This window comes from Chiroxiphia lanceolata, chromosome 15 (genome assembly GCF_009829145.1).
Source record: "Chiroxiphia lanceolata isolate bChiLan1 chromosome 15, bChiLan1.pri, whole genome shotgun sequence".
Lineage (NCBI taxonomy): Eukaryota > Metazoa > Chordata > Aves > Passeriformes > Pipridae > Chiroxiphia > Chiroxiphia lanceolata.
In genome coordinates, this window is record NC_045651.1 from 892,219 (window position 1) to 919,415 (window position 27,197).

At 46.9% G+C, this 27,197-nt stretch overlaps 1 protein-coding gene across 2 annotated transcripts in view; it reads left to right on the forward strand.

The window, feature by feature from the left end:
• FGF18 (fibroblast growth factor 18) overlaps positions 1 to 27,197 on the forward strand; it is a 74,177-nt gene that overhangs the window by 35,647 nt on the left and 11,333 nt on the right. For both annotated transcript variants that reach the window (XM_032702897.1, XM_032702898.1), the window contains one exon: positions 20,014 to 20,120. In XM_032702897.1, the coding sequence (XP_032558788.1) occupies positions 20,014 to 20,120 (107 nt within the window). The remainder of the gene's footprint in view (positions 1 to 20,013; positions 20,121 to 27,197) is intronic.

A 27,197-nucleotide genomic window follows, 5' to 3' on the forward strand; every position in this document is an offset into this window, starting at 1 on the left:
AATTTACCTGAAAGAAGGGGAGGAGATGTAGTCCAAGCAGCATTTGGGGTTTATGAAATATAGCCGTATTTCTGCATTTTTTCCACGTGTATTTCCAATCTGCTTTTCTTCCCAGGAACAGGTGCATGCAAGGGGTTGTCTGCCGGTGCAGCTCAGCCCCAAATCCCTCATGAGCTGGGATTCACTTTGTAATTTATTCTGCTGAACCATCAGGATGGCTGTTTCCCATTTAACCAACGTATCGCTGCCTCCAGTCTCTTCCCATTACAGTTTTGACATGACGACAAGACAAATAAATTTTTTAAAAGACCTTTTATCTTCTAAACCATTTATTTTCACTTACTTAGCCCGGGGGCAGAGCTGACCTCAGCGTAAGGGATGATTATTCACCATGGCAGCTGTACAGTCATATGTGTCCTGGGGACTGGCCTGAGCTGGAGGAGCCTTTGCCATCCAGCTGCTGTGTTGTGGCTCTGGGCTTTTCCTTCTTGCCCAACAATCCCCAATACCTTTATTTTTTTTTCCTTGAAATATCTCCCCTTTTCATCTGCAGTGGAGCAGTGCTGAAGTTGTCCCTTGAAAGCAGGCGAGGAGATGAGCTGAAGCTCATGACTTTGTTGACCCACACGCGGGGCAGGAGCTGGGGATGGGGGTGGAGCTGGGGATGGGGATAGAGCTTGGGCTGTGGATGGGGCAGGAGATGGGGATGGGCTCCCAGCTTGCTCCGGGCAGTGAGGGGCCTCGGCTGCCCTCACCTTCCTGATGGCTCTGAAAGGTTCCATTTAAAATACGCTGTAAGCATTCTATACAAACCATCTGTACATTGAAGACATTTCTAGTTTTTATTCCACCGTATTCTGTGCCAGGCTTGCTTAGGCAGGATGAGAAGTTGCGGAAGAAAAATCCAAGCCTTTTGCTTTTTGAGTCATGACAAACCTGTTTTGTACAATGAATTTGTTGTCAATTTCCTTTACTTTTGATTTTGGAAGCTGCTGTCCCAAGCTCCTGCTGCAGCCAGCTTCACACTTGAAGTCCATCTCTCTCTGCAGCAGTTGTTTTGTATCTGCAGTAACAGCAGAACCTGTTGTTTATTTTCCCTCGGACATTATAGTGATTTTGGATTTCCCTACTATTGGATCTTGAGATAATTTAAAGAACCTTGACTTTCATGGAAAAAAAAATCCCCTTTTAGCTCTGTGTCCAAACTTCAAGTCTCCATAACCACTGATCAGGGTTTGGAAAGCATGGGCCTGTCTGTCAGCAAATATTAGGACCCAGAAATAATGAGGAGGAGTAATTTAGAGGTCTGCTGATAATTTGTCATTTTTAATTTCTTTGTGGAGTGGAAAGTGAGCTACAAAGTGAAAAATCTTTATTTTCATAAAAAGGGGGTTTTTTAACAGTTTGTGTGTATCTAATTCTGTGCTGTGATTTAAGTGTTCCCATTAGAAATGCAGAATAGGAAATAGGATCCCATCTGTGAGCAATTTAAGAGGAAGTGAGACAATGGAGTCGATTGCTGCTTCAGTTTAGATAATCAATACAAATATTATTAGTATAGTGATTTATCTTCTTAGACACTTTATGAAAATGTGAATGCCAGACCCTGAAGACAGGTCAATATGATGCTATCTGTTCCTGCCTTGCTGTGTTTATGGAGTTTTCCCATGAAGCTCAAGCAGCTGCTTTGCTATATGTTCTTCCCTGGCTGTGATGAAATAACACACACACAATCTAAGGGCTTCCCATTCTCCTCTGTGACTCTGGAAATGCACTGTGTGTATTAGTTTAATGATTAGTTTTATCTGAAATCTTTACTGGTGGCTGTGGGGGGATGGTAGGAGCTGATCTTTAAGGTCCGTCCCAACCCAAACCGTTCTGTGATTCTGTGATGAAGTTCTGGAAGAAGTTTGCATTATTTTAAATGTATTTCTAGGCCATGAGCAATTCTGTACACAAACGCTGAGAGAGCTCCTTTGGGTTTATTGCAGTTTTTCTGTGTTGGTGTCTGTTATCAAGCCTTGTTTTGTGCTGATATTTTCCCACATCTAAGCATTTGGCCAGTCATGAATTCAAGTCAGTTCTTGGGATACAATTAAAATTAAACCCTACAAATAGGCTAGCCTGCATTTCCAAAAGGATTTTTAATTGCTTTTACATTGGAGAGGAAGGAAGGAAAACATTGTCAACAAATTCTCTTGTACATTTTGCCACAGTGTACATCACTGTGCATGATGTCAAGTGGCCAATGAGTTTTTTTCCTTCATAAGAAATGTTTGGAGGAAATTAAAAGTGTCAATAACCCTATTAAGAACATGCCTAACTAAAGACAGGATGGGAAATGCAAATCTTGGTGTGTAAAGAACACACTTCTACTTGAAGATACCTTGGAACCTCTCTAGGTTGCTGTTTGAGATTCCTAAAGTCAGTAGCTTGCTTTGCTGGAGACTTAGTGGTGGCGATGGCGTTGGCCACATCACTCACCTGGAGCATCTCCTGCTCCACTTTGCCAAGCTTGGGTGGTGGGACACTGAGGCTGGACCCTCCAGACAGTGGAGACAGAAGGACCTTTGTTCCTCATGCATAATCAAGTTGCACGAACTTCATCCTCTCAGTGTCCTTGTGTGTCCCTTCCTCATCCCAGAGCAAGGGCTGCACGGTTCCCTGACCTCATGGTGTGCCAGTGGGATAAAAGCTTTGCAAATGGAGAGACGCTACAGAGACGGTAGTGATGGAGACCACATTGGTGGCCTCGTTAGGAGTAATTATTTGGTGGTTTTAGATGCTGTGAGACCATTCCTGTTTTCATATTGGGATTTCCTCAAGAAAGGTGTTACATTTACAGAAAAATAAGGGACTTCAGTCACTCAGATTTCACCTCAGCTCTTTTAAAAACCAGATAGTCAGGAATTTCCGCAGCTGCGAGGTGGAGCACAGCAAACATTAACAATGCCAGTAGCGTTGCATGGCTGTCTGGAAGAGCAGGGAAGTGCCCAGGCCCCTACAAAACTGCACCGAGCCTCAGGCTCGGCAGAAAGGTGAAAAATAATGAAGCTGTGAAGAGGAGAAATTGCTGATGCATGACGCTTGGAAATCTGTAAGAGTCTAAAAAGGGAGCTGAAAATACCCCCCAAAAATGACTATCTGTGGCTTGAACTAAATAGTGTCCGATCAGCATTCAGAAACCGCTGAATTCAGGCCGTTCCAATACTGGCATTTTCCAGAGTGCCTGCCAGTCAGATGCAGAGGAGAACACGTGTAGAGCGTCTGCGGTCTCAGCGCTCGCAAGAAGGGGAAGGCGAGTTGGAAGTAAAGGGAGTGAGAAGGCCCAGTAAAAAGATCCCCTATTTTTTCTTACAGTGAGGAAGAGCCAGCATTTTGGGGTTGAAGGGAGCGCACACTTTGGTCCCTGATGAATTTTCGGTATTTTCTGAATGCCCATAACAGACAATTCATGCTTTTATGGTGATGTAGGAGCTGAGACCTTCTCGATGTCTCTTGAGCCTCATGTCCCTGACTTCTGCTGTAGTTGCTTTACTGATGCTGCCTGGAGTGGCTGTGCTTGAAGAATGACTGGGTAGTGCTCAGATTTCTTTTACCCTCTTCTCTCCTGGCTGAAATGTGTGCCTCAGAGGTCTTCTCCTCCTCTGCCTTTGCAGCTGCCAAAAAGGGTGCCTTTCTTCCCAAAGCAATAAGAAAAATATCCTGCCATCTGCCGTGACCCTACCGCCTTCTAGCTGTGATGCGTTCTGGGTCTTCTCCAACAACTGGATGGCAGCTGTGCTGGCTGAAAAGATCTGGCCCCAGGTCGCCCTGTGGAGAGAAGCCCTTGTTCTGTGATGTTGCTCAGCTGTTTCTGGATCTCATCCAAAAGCTGGGCTGGTGGGACAGAGAAGAAATGGATGCTGTGCCTGAGTGGCACGATGGTGACGCAAGCCTGTGACGCTTGAGCATATGGTAGGAGACATGTTTGTGATCCTGGCTTCAAGTTGGCATGACTGGCATGGTTTGGTTTATACTCCATGTTATCAAGTGCTTTTGGAAGGACAAGCAGGAGAGGAAATGGGTGGTTAAATGTGAGAGGGGAGATGTAGCATCAAGGGACAGCCTCTGGAGGTGGTTAAGACCTCAGTGTAGAGAAGCAGCAGGGAAATAATAGGAATAGGATGGCATATAAACACCAGATAAATCTAGAAAATAATGTCTCAATGTCCTGAGTGCTTGGCTGTGGGCAGTTGCAAGGCTCATAGTGTGTCCACATCTGCCATGGGTGGGGTATGGGCGTGAGGGGTGTCCCCACTGCAGAACTGTTACTGCTCTGGCAGGGTTTTGCAGGGGTGAGTGCTGAGGCAGACTGGGGAACACTTTGGGCTGCTGGTTTCAAATCACATATTGTGTTGAGTTAGAGGGCGGACACCGCAGCTGCCTACAGCTGGTCTTGTCCTGTTGGGATCAGTGATGTTGCCCCAGGTTCCAGCAGTGAAGGAGCTTGCCTAAAGGTGACTTCAGTGTAAATCCCAAATAAGGTTTCTGCTGGTTGCATGGAAGGATCACGGGGCTGGATCTCTGTTACAGCCAAGGCCTGATTATCCTCTTTCCTACACTCCTGAGACTCTACCGACTTCTGCAGAGCCATTCCTGGAGCTCCTCTGTGAGACTGAAAGGAGATTAAGTGCCCAGCAGTGCCTCCCATTCCTCCTGTGTCTTGCACCTTTGTTCAGACCTTGCATTTCAAACCATTTTAGCCGGTGGGAGGTAAATCAAAGCTGTTAGGTTTGAGCCGGTGACAATGGCCTGGTGCTGTGTGGTGTGCCCAGCCCCTTGTCTTTGTGCAACGTTTGTGATTCTTGCCTTTATTTCATTTGCTTCTACATCTGCATTTGTAACCGGTTTTTTTTTTTCAAGTGAAGTTTCTGACTGGTGACTCATTAGGAGTAAATAGGCAAAAGGATATTGACTTTACACCTAGTAATTTGGGGGTGCTAACAAGCACATGTAAGAGCTCTGGAGTCACTGGGTAAATTGTCCCACCTGGGGAGACTGGAGGAGGGGAGATAAAAAGCATTGCAAAGAAACAGCACTTTTGTTTCTAGCTACTAGCCTTGTCTGTTCCTGCAGCCACGTGGGGTTGGGGTGAATGTTTGATGGTCACCATTGCTGTAACCTGTTCTGAGCTTTGCCAGGATTTTCCAGCACTGGAACTATTAGACCTGTGTGGGCACAAGTAGCTAAGATCCTAGTTATAAGATGCTAAATATGTTCACTCAGAAATGAGCTGGCCTTTACATGGGCTGGTGGAACAAACCCTCCTTCCGTGGCACATGTGAGTGCAGGGCAGCGGAGGAGTCGGGATGTTGGCACTGCACATCTGCTGTGCTTGAAGGGGAGTCAGAGACAGAGAGTGGCTTGAACATAAGTTGTATACGTACTGACAGCAGCAAACATCAGCAGTGTGGGATGCCCATTAGGTAAACAGGTCTCACAGTGGCTGCAGGGGCAGCAGAGGCTCACAATCCTGGCTGTAGACAGCTTGCCCTGCTGAGGTCTGTGCTCAGTGCTGCTGGTGCTGGGGCCCAAGTCAGCTGCAGATATGTCTGTCCCTCTCCAGCCACATCTGTGACACAGTAACCACAACCCTGAGGTGGGCTCAAATCGAGATGTTGGCTGTCTCAGAAAGCCCCTGTGTTGGTGTCTGTTATCAAGACAGACCATATCCCCCTCCTGTTGCAGGGGAGCTGGAGTACAGCTAAGGAGTGATAGTTTCTAGCCCTGATGGTCCTGCTTGGAGCACACGGTTGAGCTGGGTGACCTCTGGAGAGCCTTCTCAGCCGGAATTGCTTTGTGTTGTGGTGAGTGTCTTTCAACACTGATTGTCAGAACAGAACTGGCAGGTAAAGCCATCAGTGATCCGTTGCTCTGAATGCAGTGGTCCTCCTTTGGATGCATTCAGTGGGACCCTTAGGAAGTGTCTTTTGTGGTTTGTCCCCTTTGTGATTTTTTGAACTGATATTTTTGAGAATTTTTCTTATTTAAAAAATTGGATCTAGGCAAAGTTTTGCATTCTGCTCCTTTAGTCCTTCTGCCGTTTCCCTCAGCTGGAGGTGACCCACTTACATGGTAAGGATGATACCCTCTGCACAAGGATGTATAAACTGTAGTTTATCTTAAAAGCTGTGTGCTGGGGAGTGGAGAAGCATGCTGTGTGATAACCAGCTATCATCTCTACTCCTTTCTGTACATGAATCCAGTTTTCTGTGTACTTTGAATGGAAGGAAGCAGTCACCAGCCTGGCTGCATCTGATGTCAGCCTTCCTCTCAGCAGCTCTCACTCTGTGGCTGTGCCTTCAGCCTCACTCCTCCTCCTCAGTGCCTGACCTGGCTGCAGCCAGTATCTGTCTCTCAGCAGGAAGAATCTGACGAAATGCAGCAAACTTCAGCTCCTGGGGCTAAATTGTTGTGCTCTCTAACAGCGAACTGTGTTGAACTAATTGACAACCAGCTTTAAATGTATCCCAATCAAGCAAATGCACTGATTTATTTTTTCCTCTCTTACTGAGTGCTAAGCGGCTTCCAGCTTGGTTTCCTCCCCAAGAAGTGGATAACTCATCTATTGTGTAGTAAAACTGATGGGCAGTGTTGACCTCTATACAATCCTTTCAGTATTCTGAGGGAGGAAGGAGTTTCTTATGCTTCTGTGAATGTTTGACCACTTAAAAAAAGCCCAACCCAAAACCACACACAACAACAAAAGATGATCCATTTTGTCTGGATGTCTTTGAAAAAAGCTTAGTTTAGAGACAGAGTGGAGAGAAAGGCTATTGATTTTGTTTGACCTCCAAAGAGACTGTGGTCAGTATATTTTCCCTGTTGGAAGTGGTTCAGGTCTCTGAATTTCCATGTCAGCGTTTGTATTCTGAAGCGCACTGGAGCTTTTGCTGCTTCTTCAATAAATAGCAAGCTGTAGGGAAAGGTAATGCTGGTGTAGATTTATTTCCCTCTGGATCTGCCCTTCCTTTCTTTTTCTTTCCTATGTAGCTTGCTCATGTTGCTGATGAAGCAATTACAATCCTTTTCACTGAAAGCTGTGCAGGTTTGTGGCTTAAACTGAGACTACAAGCAACAGTTTTGTAATCTCTATCTTGCTTTCTCCAGGGCTAAGCCAGGTCCTTTACCAACCTCTTGCCTGCACCAGCAAGAAGTGAGATGCCTTCTTTTACAGAGTTATAAAGCCTCTAAAAACTGTCATCCTCTCCTCTACCCTGATTATTCTCAGCCTACCCATAGGAAAACCTTCCTGATTTTCACATAGTCTCCTGTAGTGAAACAGAGTATTCTGTTTGGGGACTGTGGTGGTATTAGAAACGCTCTGCTCAGTACAGGTCTGCGTAGTTTTGTAGATGTTCTTGTAAAATGGCTCATGAAAAGTGATGTGCCTTTTCTCTGGCAGTTGCTTACCAAAGGATGGGTTCCAGGGATGGAAATACCTGTAGGATATGTTGATTGTCAGGTCTAAGAGTTCTTGGAGCTCCTGGGAGCAGCAATGTCAGTCAGCATCTCTCCATGCCAAGGTGTCAACTGTGTTATCTCCTCCTAATTTAACAATAGTGCTTCACACAGCATGTTTTCGGGTTGTGTGCTTCCGCCTGCTTGGCAGAAGTTCAACACAGCCAGTTTGCTGCTGTCAGCACATCAAAGGGCAGCCTGATAAACCTGCCACAGTGTAATCAAGTCATAGGTAGAGAGTTGCTGATGTTGGATACCAGCTGCTGAGCTCCTCTGTGGGCTTTGCCGGCATGAGCTTCATTTCTAACCCTCATGGACAGACGTTCCTCTTCATCCTAATCCCCTCTCTAGAGAAAGGGTTGGTCTTCTTGCCACTGCCAGCCTCACCTCTGCTTCTATCTGTGTTCTGGGTCAAGGTGGAGGCTGCTGGTGCAGGTGCCTGAGAGCCTGTGGGATGTGTGGGCTGCTGACAATTCCACAGCATCAGTTTCTAACTTAAGCACTTCATTTTCCAGAGAGCAACAGCCTAATGCATCCCTAAAAAATAATGAATGGTGGAAGATCCATTTGTGCAGCCTGTGCCAAGCCAAGCTGAGACTGCAGCCTGTGTTGCGTGTGTAACTCTACTGACTCCCCAGAGCAGGACTTAAAGATTCCCCAGAATCTTTTTTTGCTGTCTTCAGCCCAAACCTTCTCCTGACATCTGAATATTCAATTACATTAACCCTTTGCAAATGGCTCAGCAATCACCTCCTGGCTCAGGAGTCACCTTTGGGAGCGGTGAGAGAGAGCTGTAACTGTTAAACTGCTGCACAAATATGAAGGCAAGGTGCTGATGAAGAGGGAGCTTGTGGGAGGGGATGGACGTGGTCCCAGTGATCCCCTAGCCCCAGGCAGGATGGGAGCCCAAAGCTGCCCAGTGCTGCCCAGCAGTGTTCACCCTGCATCTCCCCACTGGAAGAGCTGCTGGAGGTGTGTTCCATAGGTGCTGCCACTGGCCTGTCTGGCCATGCTGGGTGCTCGTGTCTCTCCTGGGTACTGCTGCTGCTAATTATCCCTTGGCCACAGTTCCCAAGGTTTGTGTAGCAAGTGGTGTCACCCTGTTTGCACTGGGCCGGTGAGTAGGACAGGGCAATGCAGAGGGGCTGCCATGTGGTCTGGGACGATGTAGTAATATTTATTACTACAATAATTAATTTAAATATTGTATTTATAACTATTACTTATAATAATAATTACTAATAAATACAGTCATTATTATTGAAGTAATACAACAATGTCCATCAATCCACTGCTTGCCTTGGAAGTGAGTAGCCCTGGGCTTGCGGTCTGAGCACAGAATGGGCTATTTAGGTGTTACTCACCTCAAGGTTTTGAAGCTTTGTTAATTAGTAAGCAGAAAGTTTTGCCAGAGCCTTAAGCAGCAGGTGATGGGCATGTTGTTGGAAGTATAGGTAATCTCAGGGAAAGCAGCAAAGCCCCATTGCAGTGGCTTCCGTAAGGTGGTCAGCAAGACATTGTGATGATGGATCAGGAATATAACAGTTTGTTTTTAATGATCAACAGCAAAAACTAAGAGCATGTAGAGAAGCAAAGATGTCCTTGTGTTTTAAGTGCCTGTAATCTGTTTTTCAGAGCTGGGTACCAGAATATCCCTTTAATTCTCAAAGGTAATTGCACCTCTTAATTAGCTGGAGAAACACTCCCTACCCCAGCCTGAGATCTTGCTATATAAATTATAATTAACCCCTTGGCACTGGAAGTTGAGATTTCCTGCCCCCGAGCACAAATGCAAAACGCATTAGCAGCACTTAATGTGAGCCACTCGCCCAGCGCAGCCGAGGGATCTTCCCGACCCCCTCAACCCGGAGGAACGTGGCAGGGAAGCCGTGGAAACCCGAGGGGAAGCACTAAATACACCATTTGAGGATGTTTGACCTGCTTTTTTTTCCGAGCTGCAAATGTCGTGGCAGGAAGGACAAGATAGAACAAACCAAACCGGAGCCCGGCGGGGCGGTGGGAGCCAGGAGGGGCGGCTGTCGGAGCGGCTGTCGGGGCCGACATGGCCCGGTGCCTCGCCGTGAGAACGGCCGAGCGCCGCCGCCCCACACACCTCCAGCCGCATCATTGTCTGCGGCCAGACACACTTGGCTGTGCCTGTTGTGTGCAGAGCCCGGCCGGGGCCGGGCCACCCACTGCTGTCATTCACCAGCATCCTGCTTTTTTGTCTCCTTTTCATCGTGCCTGTTGGGGGATGAGCGGTAACTCCTCACACCGGAGGTGACCTGTGGAGAAGTGCCAGGTTGGGCAGCTGGCGGTGGGGAGGGGGTGGCCTGGCTGGGCTGCCCCGAGCCCGCCTGCACCTGCAGCGCTTCCCTTCCCGCTCCCCTCACCCGCATCGTCACCTCGCAGGAGGGCCAGGCCTGGTGAGCACCTGGAAAGTTATCTGCTTTCATAGAATCACAGAAAGGTTTGGTTTAGAAGGAATCTTAAAGACCAGCTAGTTCCCCACCAGGAGCTTGCACAGCAGCTCTTTAGCTCACCTTAGCTGGTTCTGTTGCTCCTTCGGGGTCTTGGATGGAGAAGTGGCTCTCTGCTGGCATAGGTCAGTCAGCAGCTTTTTACCAGGCTGTAACGCTCTTGGAGCAGGTGTTGTTGGCCAAGGGCTGTCTCTTGCCCCACGGGCCATGTGGTGTGTCCTTGGGCTCCTCTCTGCCAGTGGCTCTGGGTCATACTGCTGCTTGCTGAGCTCAGGTGGGGGGTGACTGCTGAGCAGCAGTGGGGGGTGACTTGGCCGCCTTGGCAGAGGTCTAAGGTGGCTTCTTCCCCTTGTGACAAAAGCGAGGGGCAGCCCTGCTTGGCACGCGGATGTGGCCATCATGACTGCCTGCAAATATTTCAGGTCTGCTGTGTAGAAATAGTGGTGGCAAACTCCTTTCTCTTATGCACTCCAAAAGTTGTGGAGGGAGATAAAAAGAGGAGAGTAAGAAGGTGTCCCAGTGGGGAGGAGGGATGTGCTAGCAGGGTAGCAACTAGGATAGCAAGTGTTTGAAGGAAGGTTTCTGCTTTGGGTTTTGTCCTTTGTCTCTATGTCTGAAGACTTTTAGAATGAATTATGTGCTGATTACAGCACTAATCAAACTGTCCTCCAAGCTAAACAAGCTCTGTTGATCCGTGTTTGGATAGGTGTGGGCTGGACACCTGCAGCAGATGCCAGGGTATCTGCCATCTCAAGGGGACATCCCACCCTTCAGGTGGGGAGAGGAGGGCAGGATGCTCCAGTGCAGTGAGGAGAGAAAGGGCTGAGAAAATTTTGGATGGAAACATGGGACTGAGTCTGAGCTTTAAAGGTGACATGAGTCTCCAGATGAACTGAGATAAATAACAAATAATATAACATCATACAGATTTTATGCTCTTAATGCTGATTCTTTAAACTTAGAATACCCCAAGAATGAACTATTGGAGATATTACCTCTTTTCTTTGCTGCTCTTGTTTATAATGCCACAGATGAGGACTGGCTTAGTTCTGTACTTGATTTAATTTTTATGTTAAGATTTAACATGGGATCTGCTTTTCTTAATCCAAACACTTATGGTTTGAATGCAGAATTATATTTGAGATTTTTAAAGTGCCTTTATTAAAACATAAAACTAATTTTACAGTTCTGACAGGTCTTATTTAAATACCCAGTGCCAGATGCCTTTTGTCCCAAATGACTCTAGAAAAGAGAAAAAAAAAGACTTTTAAAATTTCTCATGCAATTAAAATGCAGTAAAAGGCAAGTAAATAGTCTTACATATGCTGAGGACCGGGGGTAACAGTTTAAGAAAAGTCTCATGATAAATGGATTTCCAAAAATAAATATGTGAAACCAAAGGTGCTAAAGGGAGAGTTAATGTGATACCTGATTTTTGTTGGTTGTTGCATTATATCTGTGGCTGCTGCTCTGAGAATAGTTGCAGGAATTGTGCCATGTCTGTAGGGAGAGACCTTTTCAAGGAGACTGGTGCAGAGGACCCTTCCCCAAGGTCCTTCACCTGAGGGACTCTTTTGGGTGCAGCTGGTTCCAGGTGTGTGTCCCCAGGTGCTGTAGAGGGTCAGTTCTTGTCCGCTTCTTTTAAACCTTACCCAAAAATAGTCATACTCTCATGTACTCTTACCTAAGAGTGATGATTTTCTATACTTCATTTAGTAATACTTTAATTATTTGGGAAAAGGGAGCTTCAGCAGCACAAGCATTAAGAAGTCAGATATCTTTGAAATTGTGTTTGCAACCATTTTTAAGAGCAAACCTTGCTAAAATCTTAAAACACAGAGGAATTTTCCCCATGTGCCAGAACATTTTCTTCTGTTGGTTTGCACTGCTGCCTCTGCTCCTCTGGGTTCCAGAGCCACAAGAATCCCATTGAAAACAGCAGAGCATCCTGCAACTTTATTTTCAGCATATTTTTTACTTTCTGGAAGAAGGGAAGATTACAATCAACCCCTTTGAGAAAATGCGTGAGCATGCTTATGTTCTGATCCATAAAATTAATTATCCTAATTTCAGCTTTTACTGGCACAGAATAAGAGCCTTGCTCGGTAGAACTTAACATCTTTGTGTATCAGGCACAATCAGTAATCTTAATTCAACTAACACAGGAAATGCTTTATGCATTTCTCCCGATCAGCCCCGTTTTGGAGCACTCACAAATGTGACAGTGGAACCTGGATGGAGTGTGTGAAACCATCCCGGAGTTGGCACACAGGAGAGATTGATGTGTTTGGGACTCCTTGGTAAGAGGATATGGTGGTGCTGACATCACACCTCCTTCATCGCTGAGGATGAGCAGCCAACCCTCAGCTTGCCTGAGGGAGGTGGGTGAGCGCTGCAGGGTATGTGTGGTCTGTCCTGTGCTCCTGGCCACAAGTAGAGCAGCTTTGGAGAAACAAGAGTACATGGGGTTCCTGTAGTTATCATTCTCTCCTTATTGTTATTTTTGTGTACATCAGTGTTTTTATTAGGTTCAGCTGAGACTGGGAACAAGAGAGTCAAAATAACTTCATCAGGATTTGTTCTTGTGGTAATTCTAACCCTCTGTGGGGATGGGAAAGGTTCATGCTCTTTCCAGACCCGAGAGACTCCAGTGCTTTGGATGCCTTTCAACGAAGTGCTCAAGGCCAGGTTCTGAGGTCGTTGTCTGTTGGGTTTGACTGTGTCAGTAGGAGTTTATTCAAATGAGAATGATCAAAGACATTAGGGTTTGGCCCTTTACTTTTCATTTTAGGTGCTTTTTCAAGCATAACAGAGCTTCTGAACTTTTTTGAGGCTCATCCTTCACTAATTCCAAACTCAGAGCCTGGTGACTTGTCAAGCAGTTTTCCTGCCTGTGTAGAAATACTGTCCACTTGAGCTGTGTTTGGAGGCAGCAAGACACCCTGGTGAGATAGAGGAATTTCTGTGCTAACATTTTGAACATTTCTCTTTCCAGGCTTACTTCTTAGTCATGGCGAGTTTGCAGGTGGCAAAGTTCAGGGCAGAATTTGTTCACTGCAGTTCCCACCCAGGCATTTTAAAGCACACAACCTATCCACCTCCACTTTTACTGAATCTTGTCTAAATAAGCTTATTCACCATCATTGAAGCAACTGCCAAAATATTTTTAGTGTCTCTTATGGTGAATTATGTATAAAACATCTGCAAGAGGCCAAGTCTGATCTCCCACTACTTAACTCTGTTTTCTTAGATCTACTAATGGGTGCAAATGGCTCCGTGACAGTATTTTACATTCATTTTTCATGTGGGTAAACGATGACCAACCTGTGGGTAGTGCAGGCTTGGGCCAGTAATATGGTACTTATAGCTCAAATTTTTGTTGTTATTGTTGTTTTTGAGGTTTTTCATTTGTTTGTGGTTTTTTTGTTTTGTTTTTTCACAGAGTCACAGATTCAGGGATTTATTAAAGTTTTATATAACTTGGACAAAAATCTCTAAGACCTACCTTTGTATTTATTCTGATCTTACATCAACTAAACTATCAAACAATTTCCTTATGCATGGACTAATAAAAGACTCAGATTAGCACATTTTAATTAAGCTTCTCCCAAGATGTGGTGAATAACAGTGAATTTGTAGGGACTGTGTCTGGAAGCTTTGTCATCCTATAGGAGCCTGGGCAGTTCAGAGAAGAGAACTTCTTTGTTTTAGAATCCCCTTTTTAGCTTGATATTGCCATTCTGTCATAAACAATACATCTCCTACAGGGTGGGGAGGCAGAACCTCCCCGAGATGGTCCCTGAGATGCTTGGGGAACACCAGCAGCTCAGCATCGTTCCCTGGGCATGACTTGTTAGCTACTGCTGAACTGGTATGGGAATTTTTTGGGTGGGCAGATCCCTCTAGGTAAGCCCTCTGTAATGTTCAAGGCCAGGTTGGGTGGCTCACTGAGCAACCTGATCTACCCGCGGCAGAGGTGTTGGAACTAGCTGAGCTTTAAAGTCCCTTCCAATCCAAACCATTCTATGATTCCATATTTCTGTGAATGGCTTAAACAGTGGAGGTTTCACTAGTGTGTGAGTGATATTTTATGACCTGAACATCTCAGGCTATGTGGGTTAACTGCAGCACAGTGTATCATGCCTGCACGTCTGTCCTGGGCTGGACCCAGGCTGGCGTGGTTGGCACCGACATGGATATTTCTGCATGTCTTGGCCTTGTGTCCTGTAGACATGCCCAGGGAGTGCCAAGGGATAGCTCAGTACACTGGCAGTGGGACAGGAGCCTTCTTGGTGTTAGGTGGTTGTTTGTGGATGAGGGTGCCCAAAACCATCTCCCAGAGACCGAAGCTCTTATCGGCTCGTGTGGAGGTGAAACCCAGATGAAGGTGTCCCAGGTGGTGTTCCCAGGAAGGGGAATGTTAGTCCTTGTGCTGTGATCCATCACACTGAGCCCTTGGGGCAGTGGCAGAAGGGCAGGGGGAACAGACAGCTCCCTGGGCTGGGGAGGGGGGAGTTCTCACCAAAGCGGTGTCCAAAGCTGCTCTCCCAGTGTGTTCCACCCCGCAGGCGGTGGCAGAGGTGGGACCCTGAGGCCATACAGGGGTCTTTATCAGCACTCCAGGGACTTCCGATGTGGATGTGTGTGAAGTCCTTTGTGTGGAAGTATTTACAGGATCAGGTTGCTGCAGTGTAAGTGCCTTTGAGGTCTCTGCTGCATTATAGATTTTCTTCTGATGTCTCCCATGCAAATATTTAACCTGACTAGTTCCTGAGAGCTACTGAGGCTGTTCTGCAGGTTGCAGGTTGTCTCTGCAGTCTGTCACTTGTTCACATAGAGCCCTTGGTCCTGCTCCCCTTCCCACCCCATGATGGGGCAGAAAGATGTGCTGTGGAGACTTGGCACTTGGTGCTCCGAGGGGCCTCACACACTCCACACACTCCAAATTGTCTTTGTCTCTCACTGCAACAGTTAGTGAGGGACAGATATGGTGTTTAAAAGAAAACCGCATTTAGGGTAACAGCATTTTTAAAAGCCTATGTCAGGACTGGGAGCGCTGCTCCCCAGGCAGACCCTGCGCTGACACTGAGCCCTTCCCTGGCTCGTGCAAAGTGGTGGCTTAAAAAAGAAAATTACTGGAGCCTGGGTCTTGGAGCTGCTCTTACTGCTCCTCCCCACCAACATCCCTTTTAATAATTTGACATACATATACTCTGCTCACTCAGGACAGACACGATGAGCTCATTGCAGTGGTATGTAGGTCAGAGCTCTGCCCTCCTGAGCACCAGCCTCATTGATTGGGGTGGTTACTCCTGATTTGCACCTGAATATTTGAGAGGAGAGTTGGGTTCTATTGTTCATAACTGTTAAATATCGTACAGTTTGCAGGACTATGCAAGTGTGCAAACAAAACTTAGGGATGCAGCCTAGATTCCCTCACTGGTCCATAGCCTTTGGGCTTCATTAGACCCTCCAGACTTTACCTAATTTTGGCGTTATTCCCTCATCTTTACATCATGAATGTGGAGACAGAGTCATTCTCTCCTATGTTGTGGTCATGTGAGGGATTCATGTGGTTTTAGTAGCGGGTAGGCAGTGTTTGAACAGGTTTCAGCTATTTTAAGCACCCTTGCCTGTGCTGGGAGTCACATGAGAAGATTCAGTCTTACCAGAGAGTGGATTTTGCTCTCCCATCAGATGCAATATATACGGCATGAACTATGGAAATGTGCTTTGTCTTGGTTCATAGCGCCAGAGTAACAAAATGGGAAAGCTGCTCTCTATCCCAGATGCTCTGCTCCCAGCCTCAGGGTATCAGTACATCCTTCCTCTTCGTTCACTGGAAATGGTTTCAAGTCTAAGAAACTTTGTTTCATTAATAAAAGTGCAACTAAAGCAACAGAATCTTGGTCCTCTGTGAGAGTCTTTTCCACTGGAAATCTGTTTTAGCCGGCTGCCTTCAGGGTGCCTGTGAGCAGTCTCAGTGGCTGTAGTTCCTTCTCTCTGTGACTCCTTTTGCAAGGTTTTTACCTGCAAAACCAAAATCCAGTCCTTCTGCACCCTCCTTGTGTTCTCTCCTTTCTCTTTTTATTTATCTGAAACTGAGGATTTTGTGATAGGTACATGTAAACCTTACACTTCTCAGGTGTCCTCTTTCTCCTCTCTTTCCCTGTGCTTTTCTGGCTCCCGTCCTCCCACTCCCAGGAAATATTTGAAAGATAATTTGGCATATTTTCTGCCACCTTCACATATCTCCCTGACTTCATGTTTTCTTAGCTGGAAGATAGCTTTTCGACATATATATATGTAATCCTTTTCACCTAGACTTGTGAGGAATTCCAGTCTCTTCCAGTGGGAGTTTTCAGGAAGGTTTAGGTTAAATGGGCCAATAAGGCAAAAGCACAAAAGCATATAGCAGGAGATCTCACTCTCTAAAGACATCTTTTCTCTTCTCCTCCCCCCTCCCCAGCCCCTGGAAAATATATCAGAATATCTAGCTGTCAAAGAATTTAAACAATAATACCTGATCTGAAGATTGGAGTACAGGGCCTTTGAAAAGAAAGATTGTAATCTCTGTACAATGTATCCAGAGATGGATGGAGCTGGAATTCAGGTGTGCTGAGCAGCAGAGTCCTATGGGGATATTGCTCCAGCATGGTGGGACTCATTTTACCTGAGCTCTCCGTGGAAATTCTCTTGGATTTTCCCTGTTGCTTTCATTGTGGCCGTGGCGTCTTTGTCATGGAGACAGATGCCAAGTCCAGTTTGAATTAATCTAAATGTAATGACTGAGCTTTTCTGCTGCTGCCTGTGAGTGGGGTGGGAGACACCAGCAGCACTGGTCTCCCTTGTAGGAAAGGCAGTCAGGGATCCCTAAAAACAAGAAGATGTTTCCAACATCGTAAGACTCAGACTTTTTTAGAAGTGGGTACCTGTGGGTGACCTTGGCCTGTACTGGGGCAGCTTAGGCCACAGTGGGGATCAGACATCATCTGCTGAATTTCCTTCCCTGTGCTCCCCACTCCTGGCCATTGGGTGCAGGATGATCTCTGGGGGTTGCGGGCCCCTTGGGGCGCTGGGCTGTGGATGCTGGTGTGTTTGCTAGCATGGGTGTCTCATTGGATGCTGCTTATCCACTGCTGCTTGGTCTGGGCTATGGCACCAGCCTGGGAGGGATCTCAGCACCGCTGTAACCTTTGCGGCCCATGGGAAAGGTGACTTCCATTTAGTTCTAAATTCTGACATTATTTTATTAGATCTTTAAACTTTATTTAAATTTTTATTTAAAAAGAGGGAGGAAGGTATCATATTTTAATTAGTAGCGGGGTGCCAAAGGAGACCTAGATTAATTATTTGAAATCACTCCATCCAGATGGTTTTAATTTTCACAGCAGGGAACCGGCATCTTTTTAAGGTGATATTTTTCAAATTAAAATCAGCTTGGATATTACTCATACTGGCTGCAGAGCGAGGGGGTGGGGAGCGTGAGCCAGCGTGCCCCATGTTTGTCCATCTGAGCATGGGTTGCCCATGGGGATCTGTGTCAGAGAGGTGTGAGCTGCTGCCTGTCCATGGGGACTGCAGCTCCAGGCTCTTGTGTTGGAGTGTTCTGTCGGCATTAGCTCCTGCTTTGGCTGGCCAAAGCCGGTGCCTGATATTCACCGTTCTTCTCAGCAGCTTTAGTTGCAGCACTGAGGCTGGAATGGATGGGAAATTCCTTGCAGCTTAGAAGGGAACCTGTGGCATCCTGTTCTTGCCTGTGTGGAGTCCTCGCTTGACCCCTTCGGTGGGTGGCCCCGCATCTGCTTGTGTGCCTGGGTGGTTTGGACACTGTGGATCTGTGGGCAACTCCTTGGTGCTCTGGGCGTTGGCCATGGTTCTCGGACCAGTCTTTGCTGGCTCCATAACCTTCACTCATGTGCTGACTGCTGCTCTCCCTCTCTGAGGTTGACCATTAGCCCTCTACTCCTGTTAGAGGAACCCCTTTCAAAGTCATCAAAGATAGATAGGGGTTTTTTGCTGTTCCCTTGTGTATTAATGCTGTGTTGCATCTGAGCAGCCTCCCTGTACTTCTTGGAGCAGTGGGCATTCCCCAGGTTATCTACCATGTTGGTCATCCTTGAGGACTGTTCTTTGGCCCTGTGCCATCCTCCCCATCCTGGCTGAGCTCACCTTGATATCCTCACTGTGATGGGTTATTTCGGGATCACGTGGCCTTTCCCCACAGGAGTGGTCACAGGTTTGATACCACCTTGGCAGGTGTGGGGAGAAAATGTGCAGCACCCAGTTGTTCCTTGCAAGCTGCTCTCCATCACCGACTCCCAAGCCCATGATGCATTTCTGAAAAAATTAAATAAATATCCATATTTGTGCATGATTGCAACTAATATTCTGCTGTAATACTGGCATTACCCCACTTGCTGTCAGAAAGAAGTTATAATTTAAATATCTCCTGTGATAACAGATTTAATTGGAAACCCCTGAACCTGCAGATGTGACTGAGCTGCAAAGGGAAAACTCCATTTAGGGCCCTTGTGAGTTAAAAGTTTGTGATATTTGCACTGCTGCAGAAGCCAAAAGCTGACTTTACAAGTGGGAAAAATATTAATGTGTTTAAATGAAACAAACTCCTATTTCTATCCCCATGGTAAATCCTTACAATGAATGTATTTGCTCTTAGAGGGCTTTAAAGCTTGAAATATGAATGCCAAAAAGAATGTGACTTTTTGCAGCACAGATCAAACATTTTCCAGAGTTTGGCAAAAGCCGTGTTTCTACGGCAAGGCTGGGATCTTACAGGCGTGAGTATTTCCAGAGCAGGACCGTGCAGTTGCACTTGCTGACACTTACACATTCTTGCATTGTGTTTCAACCATGTCTCCTTTCTCCCCCTCCATATCGGACATGGATCTGAACCAAAATGTCCAGTCTGCCTGTTCCTACCTCTCCGGGGAAATTCCTGGAATCTGAATCTTGAGCATGACTGGAATTTGTGTTTAGATTAGAGCTGGAATAAAAGGCTGAATTTGGGCATGTCTGGGTTTTTGAGATGATGATGGCACACTGCTCATCTAGGTGGCAGCTTGGCCCCTTCCACAGATACAGCTGTGTCAGAGCAGGTGGTTTAGGAAGATGCAGCAGAAATCTGTCCTCTACCATAGCTCCTGGTGATGCTGCAAACCAGCTCTGGCATCAATAAATGTGTGAGACACTGTGGGATTGGCCGTATGTCTCCCATTGAGAGTTGAAGACCTGGACCTGGACTGCCAGAAGGCAGTTTGTGGCATCCTGGAAGCACAGCTAGACATGGAGGACATTTGCAGGGTGAGTGTGTATCAGACAGAACAAGCAGTGCCAAATTTCTCCCCTGCTAGCTGTTGTGGTGGTCTTCAGGAGATCACTGCGATGTTTTGTACCAGGAGCATGTGGCATGACCACTTCTATGCAATGTTTGAGGGATGCTGGCTATGGGGAAAGGATTTTTTTTCTTGTCATGGTAAGCTTACATCTTCATGAGAATAAAATCTATGTTCTTACCCTCCAAGAACCCTCCTGCAATGTGAAGGAGAGCACTGTCATTAATACAGGCTGCCCAGGGCAGTGGCGGAGTCACATCCCTGGAGGTGTTTAAGAGGCGTGCAGATATGACACCTGGGGACATGGTTAGTGCTGTGGCAGTGCTGGGGGAACAGCTGCACTCGATGATCTTAAAGGGATTTTTAACATCAAACTAATATTGCTGATGGGGTGGCAGGGTTGGTGTGGACAGATGGAGCACACACATGTGTATGCCTCCTTTGTGCTAAAATCAGCATTAAACCTGGACCATCCACACAGGAGTTAGTGGAGAGGTGTCAGTTTTGCACCTGTGACTAAGCTGTGAGCTCAGTCCCGGGGTGGTCCCTTGGGTTGTTCCTGTGCGGAGCATCCCAGGGTGGTTCAGCTGGAGGCGGTGGGACAGTGCAGGTTGCACCCTGTGATTTAGTGGGACCACGCTGGTAAATGCTTTTTTTTCTTCTTCCTTTACAAGCCCAGCTTCTAGTGGAAACAGACACTTTTGGCAGTCAAGTCCGGATCAAAGGGAAGGAGACAGATTTCTACCTTTGCATGAACAGGAAAGGCAAGCTAGTGGGGAAGGTAAGTGTTTCCTATTAATTAATTTGTAACCTGAGTGTTACCCTTAGCAGCCTCGTCAGGGCTGTAAGGATGTGTTCAAGCTTCGCCTGTCAGCCTCAAATGAGAAGCGGGATGGAGGGGATGTGGGGTTTGCGAGGCTGCCTGTGCCCTCCCAGCCTCCCCAGCCCCTGTCAAACAGCCCTCAACCAGGCTGGGATCTCCAGTGGTGCCTCAGATGTGGATGGGTTCGTGCTTCACGGTTGTGTTCTATTTACATGACATGTCATGTCAGCATCCCAGTGCCATGGATGGCACTCCACAATAACTTCCTTACTTGGTCTTTCTTTGGGGGGAAATGCGAATATAAATTTCCCTCAAAAATTCCTTTTAGGGGGACATTAAAAATAAAAGGGCAAGTGGAGCACTGTGCTGCGGGGGGTGTAGGCAACATAAGGCCCTGTCCTCTCAGTGGTGAGCCAGAGGATGGTGTGACAGAGCTCATGCTTGAATTCCAACACTGTGCTGGGGCTGGGCCTCATGGTTCAGTGTTACAGGAATTTTTTTTATTACTTTGGATCCTCCCTGAATGGAACCATGTAACAAATTACAATGTGTTTACCCATCTAGCTTAACTTCTTTGCATTTTTTTTTGTGTATTAATTTGTTTTTGTAATTAAGGCAGTTCTGTATTGTTGGCGAAGCTGGAGGCTTGCTAACCAGGCAGGGGCTTGTGCAAAGCTAAATTACTACCAAAATAAAAGGAAAATAAAACATCCCAGCCTTCCAAACCCTACTGGCCACACTTTTCACCACCAGACATTCAAATCTAGCATCTTTGTGGCTGTGAAAAAGGAAAGCTTGAGTCAAGGCAGTGAAAGCCATGCTCCCAAACAAAAATCAGAAACCAAATGGCTCTGATGAAAAATGATTTACTTTTGTGGTCCCAGGGGTGACACCTGCGGGACGCTGCCCTCCCCAGCAATCCCCCCCTCCTCCCCTTGTGTGTTCCTCGGGAGCAGTGTGGCTGCTCTGTCGAGGCTCAGTCCAGATCATTTGCTGCCAGCTGTGCCCTGTGCCTGACCCGCTTCGGAGCTGCCTGTCGAGGCATCCAGAGCACTGCTCCGGACTGGGGGAGACTTGGAGATTGGTGCTCCGGGAGGACTGGGCCGAAGCAGCCGGTTCTCTCTGCTTCCTGCCCTTGTGCAGTGCAATTGCAACACTGTGTGAGACACTGTAGTTTGATCTTGGACAGGGAAATTCATTGTTTTAACCAGATTTAGCCTCTCAGGATACACATTGGATGCTTTCAAAGGTTGCATTGGACACAAACCTGACTTTGATTTTTTTTTGTGCTCTAATTCTCCATCCTTTAAATGTGATGATAGCGTTTTTCCCTGCAATGTTATAAGGATAATTTTGTTAATGTTTATGAGGTGCTGATACCACAGTTATGGAGACCTTAGAGGCACTCAAATTAGACGGGGTAAAACAAGCGCAAAATCTTACCTTTTTCTTTAGTAGACCTTTCCCCAAGTGGATCAGCAATGGCACACGGTGCAGCCCACAGCCTTTCCTGCTCTGTGCTAAGTGCCCAGGAGCATCCTGGCAAAGTCAGCACCTGTTTTTCAAAACATACATTATATTTGTATATAGTATGTATTTAAGACTCATCCCTTGATTTGATCCATTGGGTGCCAAGGCAGGACAGTTCTTTAGCTCGTCACCTTTCACGCAGCATGAACCTTTTTTCCCCCCCTGATATGCTTTTCATAGCATTAAGTTGGCAAATGGTTTGTAACAAAAAGTAAATGAGTCTATTCTTGTAAATATGAGCCTTCCCACCCCAGCCTGCTGACAAGTTCACAAACCAGCCGACCTGAGCCGGAGGGGGTATGGGACATGGCGTTTGGAAAGAAAATGTTCCAGACGTGTTGCCCATATTAACAGCTTCTCATGAGCAAAAAAAGAAAATAATAGCATGTCTTCTTGATACCAAAAGAGCGTGGTTTTAATTATTATCATAGTTTCAGCTCTCTTTGTGCTTTTTAGTTTGAATGCTCTAAACAGCTAGTAAACCCCAAGGAAAACATTAGATAAAAGTTACGCCTGGGCTTATACAAATATTTAAATTCCGTCTGGGGGTGGAGGGGAATGAAACCCATAAACTGATTGTTTCACGGTTGTCCCAATATGTTCATTTGGCCAGAGAGGAACTGTGAGACCAAACCGGGTCTTTTCGTCTGCTCATTTCCTATTGCCTTACACAGCATAATCCCCAACAATACCAGCACATGCCATCTGGCTTTATTCTGCTCCTCAGTCAGCAGTCTTGAGTCCCCCCAGTTGAAAACCTGCTTTGAATTTAGGCCCTTTTATGTCCCATAATAACCTAGAAAGTGTATTATGGGCTGGAGCAGGCTATGACAGGTATCCATAAGGAGGGAGAGGAGAGGTATCCACCTGTAAAGGGAGACGAGAGAGCAGCCCTGTTTTTCTGGGCTGTCCAAGGGCAGGGTAGAATGGACTTTGCTTCCTGCAGAGCTGCCATGTGGGAGGTGAAGGTGCTATTGCAGACTGTGGCAAGGGAGACACCACTTTTCAGAGCAAGATACAGAAGCAGGGGAGACAAGTAATGTCTGTAAGGAATGCAGAAGATTTGAGAAGAATGGGGAAAGAGCTAAGCACATATTTGAGTTGATCCAGAAGTGTCTTCAGAAGATACTCCAAGCAATCCCACTAATGTTCTTCCATGGCATTAGATGGATTATGTCTTTCCCACATCCAGCAGCAATATTGTTCCCTGTTGGCTTCATTTTGAGAACAACTCCACTTCTCAGTGCATTAAGTGACTCCTTGAGCTCTTCCAGGAAGGAGAAGAAGGTGGTGGTGCTGAAATCTATCTCCTTAGTGGACTGGGACTCAGAATGCAGTGTGGTGACTGTCTGTTGTGTGCTGTGCTCCATGTAACGCTGCTCCATTGATACTGCAACTCTGCAGGCAACTCCTGCACTGCTGGAAAAGTGGAGGAGTCGTCCTTCTGAGGGAAGATGTGGCTACAGAGAAAACTCCAGAAATAGGAATAGAGTTAGAAAACTGATAGAATGAAGTCTATCACAGATCATCCCTTCGAGCTGTACAGAAAGTAAGTGACTAAAGTTTTATCCTGAGAGAACTGCATCATTGCATCAGTTCTGCTCCTGAGAGTTGAAGCCTGAGAGCATGTGATTCTATAAAATAGGTGGTTTCCCACCAAATCCACATGCTGACTTGCACCATCTCTCTTTAGGTTTTCTTTCAAAAATCCTCAGTGACCTGGTGTCCACACATTCTCAAAATCATTGTAGTATATGTGCATTATTTTTGTTAAAGAAATTTTCTCTGAGCTTAATGTGAGCAGTGGGGAAAAGGTGTTTGGTGAAAGGTAGGAAGCCATGGCCAGTTGGATGGCTGAGGCAGTGCTTCAGGCTGGGGACAGGTAATTTGGGTGCCTTCTGGGGACAGCTTTGCTGATGCCACGTCTGCAGTGCTGGAGCCCTCTCAGCATTCACAAAGCACTGACAAGCAGTGCTGAACTCGTGCCCTCAAGCACAGTCCAGCTCCTGAAACAAACTGTACCAGCCAAAGCATGGCAGTGCCAGGGGCATGTCATTGGTGCTGGGGGCTGGAGGTGCCATGGCTGTGCTGGCCACTTCTCCCTGACCAGCACCACTGTGCTGCTGCCACTTACAGCATAGACCTGCCTCTCAGACATGAAATTTTTTTCTGGTGTGATAACTGCTTTCCAAGCCAATGTATTTCTTAATGTTACCAGAAAGTTGCTAATACCATATGGCGAGGCTCTCTGTATTTTTGCAGGACAACAAACAAATTGTTGCTAGATGCCAGACTGCTCTGGCAGAGCTTTATCACTGATGCCTGCCAGCAGTAGCCTTTAGGGGATAGTAATAATCTGGGGTTGTTTACATTACAGCTTTAAAATAGGGGTTTTCTTGAAGCATGTATGTGTTTACTCAGAAAAGTTGGCTAAAAAACTGTGACAGCATCAAGGAGTGAAGGCACCCGCTATGGCCCCTGAATGTGCTCTTGGCCCTTTATAACCCCTCTGGCCTCATGGGAGAGGGCATGTGTTGTGTTACAGGAACTCCAGGGGCTTCAGTGGGAGCCATCCTTTGTAGGACAAGGAGACTTACCTGGGTGGGAGAGACCAGGTGATTCTCCAAAGCCTTACTCGTATACCTGGAGCAGCTTTTTCATCGGTTGGCTTTGGTCAAGGTCGAGGTTAAGATTTCTTGAAAAGCTGCCTTTGAAACACTGCTGGTGGAGACTCCAGGCCAGGGGGCTGAGGCAAGGAGACTTAGGGATGAGCTCTGATCCCTATGCCCTTTACGTGCCCCAGTCCTGCATGGCAGGGTGCGAGTCCTCCTGCTGTGCCAGGGCTGTCCTGGCAGCCGGGTGTGCTGCAGAGCTGCTGGGAGGTGTGTGGCGAGGGCAGGGACACACCAAGGTTTGCAGTTTGGAACTCTGATGCAGTAGATGAGGTGCTTGCCCTCCTTAGCTTGGATGTTTAAAACCACACCTAACTGCGTCTTGGATTTGGGGCAGAACTCTGAGTTTCACAGGGGTTTGATGCTTATCCAGATTTTTTCCTGGAGTTGCACAGTACTCAGGTTGCTTGAAAGGGGCTTGTAAAACCTAACAATTTCTGGAGCTGAATGCTGAATTTGCAACATAAACACGACCAGAATTGGTGGGGTGTCGGGTTTAATAGTGTGCGTTTTGTGAATCTCTCTGTGGCATGTTCAGCTATAAACTATTCTGACTTGGCATCTCATTTGAAAGCAAAACTTGACATGGCTTTTGCTGGGTCTCGCTCAGATCTTGTTTTGAACTGCAATCCGGTTCTTCATATGGGGAGGTTGGTCCTTTTTTGAAGTGAGTTGTTCCCAGGCTTTCGCTCCCCCGTGAGTTTGTTTTAGTTTAAGTCATCTAAATAAATGCCTTCAGTGGAGCCTGAAGCCAAGCAGTCTTGGACCCTGCCATACTTTGAACAGGGGGACCTGATTCAAAATCAGTCTCAAGTGTCCAAAAATCTGGAATCAGGACCTACAAGATTGTAAAGGTCTTAAAAGCAATAAGATGACAAAACCACTTTTCTTTTGGGTGAGCCATTGGAATCTTCTACATTCACCTGATCAGGCTTTTTTCCTGCAACCCATGGAAAAAAAATTTGAATTATTGTTCTGAAAACATAGAAACTGAGATTCTCATGAAATTAAAAGCAGAAGTGGAAGCTAAAATCAGCAATTCTTTTCTTCCATTCAACCCCCCAGACATCATTGAGAGGCTGGAGAGCAGCTCTGTGGAAAGGGCCCTGGGGGTCCTGGTCAGTGGCCAGTTGGCCCTGAGTCAGCAGTGCCCTGGCAGCCTGTCCTGGGGCATCAGGAAGGGGATTGTCCCGCTCTGCTCTGCCTTGGGGTGGCCTCACCTCAATATTGGGGCACTTTGGGGGGACACAATGGAAGAAAGAGATTGAACCATTAGAGAGTGTCCAAAGGAGGGACACGGAGATGGGGAAGGGGCTTGGGAGGAAGCCGTGTGAGGACACTGAGGGCACTTGGTGTGTTCAGCTGGAGAAGAGAAGACTGAGGGGAGACCTCATTGGGGTCTTCAACATCCTTCACCCTTGTGACCACTGACAAGACTCGAGGGAACGGCTGGAGCTGTGTCAGGGCAGGCTCAGGTTGGATCTCAGCAAAAGGTTCTTCCCCCAGAGGCTGGTTGAGCACTGACCAGGCTCCCCAGGGCAGTGGGCACAGCCCCAAGGCTGTCAGAGCTCCAGGAGTCTTTGGACAATGCTCTCAGAGACATGGTATGAGTCTTGGGGATGGTCCTGTGCAGGGGCAGGAGTTGGGCCGGATGATCCCAATGGGTCCCTTCCAGCTCTGTGTTCTGTGATTCTCTGATAATGAGACTTTGGGTAGCACTTCAGCCTTCCACAGCTGCCCCTTTCCCATTACTGGCTGACCTGAAGCATTGCATTCAAGCTTCTGTGGATGCTAGATGTGACGGAATTTGTATCATCTGGTTCATTTGTTGCAGTTTCAGATCTTTACAGTGCCAGAAATGTGTCAGAGGAGCTTCCCGAGGAGGGGCTGTTGGATGTTATGGACATTATGAAAGGGATGTTGTTATCACGCTGTCTCATAACAATTTGTCATGGGTGTACTGTGCTCAGGGCTGGCCAGACCCCACTGTGCACCTTCCCCAGGGGGCTGTAGTGTCTCTGCTGTAGGCACAGAGATGAGGTGTCACAGCCTGAGCTGGGTACAGCTGTGCTGGGTTTGCTCAGCTGGTGAGCAGTAGGCCCGCTGGAATAGCTCCTGCCCTTGAGCAATGGCAGCCAGCTTTTCCAGGAATCCTGACTCTGCATAGCACAACTGTGTTAGAACCTGGTGCTCATAACACCAGCGTTGTGGGTTTGATCCCCATGTGGGCTGTTCACTTAAGAGTTGGACTCGATGATCCTTGTGGGTGCCTTCCAGCTCAGAATATTCTGTGATTCTGTGTAATGATTCCCAAGAAGCCATTTATGATTGAGCCCAGCGAAACTGTTTCCTGGTGTTCATTCTGCTGAGGCTGCTGTGGCGCAGAAAGGGATGGGTTCCAGTGCTGCAACAGTTCCCTTTGGAGTGGTGGGAGTTTATGCAAACTCGCTGGACCTTTGCAGCATTAGTATTCGTCAGGAGCAATGGGCCTTGTCCTGGTTCTGTGTTTGTGATGACTTGTTTACAGCAGTTTCTGTGGAGGTGGGAAGGGGAGCGGAAAATGATGTGATTGTGGGTAATGAGTTTTGTGGAAGATTGGTTTGTGGTGGTGTGGGACAGCAGGTGACTGATCTTGGTATCATGGGGAAAGTAGAGGTCATTTGGAAGCTCCTTGTGCAGAAGACAGAGAGCATTTGGAGGATGCTGATAAACACTGAACAGCTGCAAGTCTTGTGAAGCAGTGATGGGAGAGTTCTTGGACAGAACTGGGGTGGCTGGAGAATGCTGGCAGTGCTTGAGGTCACATGGCACAAGAGGCTGAGGAGATGGCAAA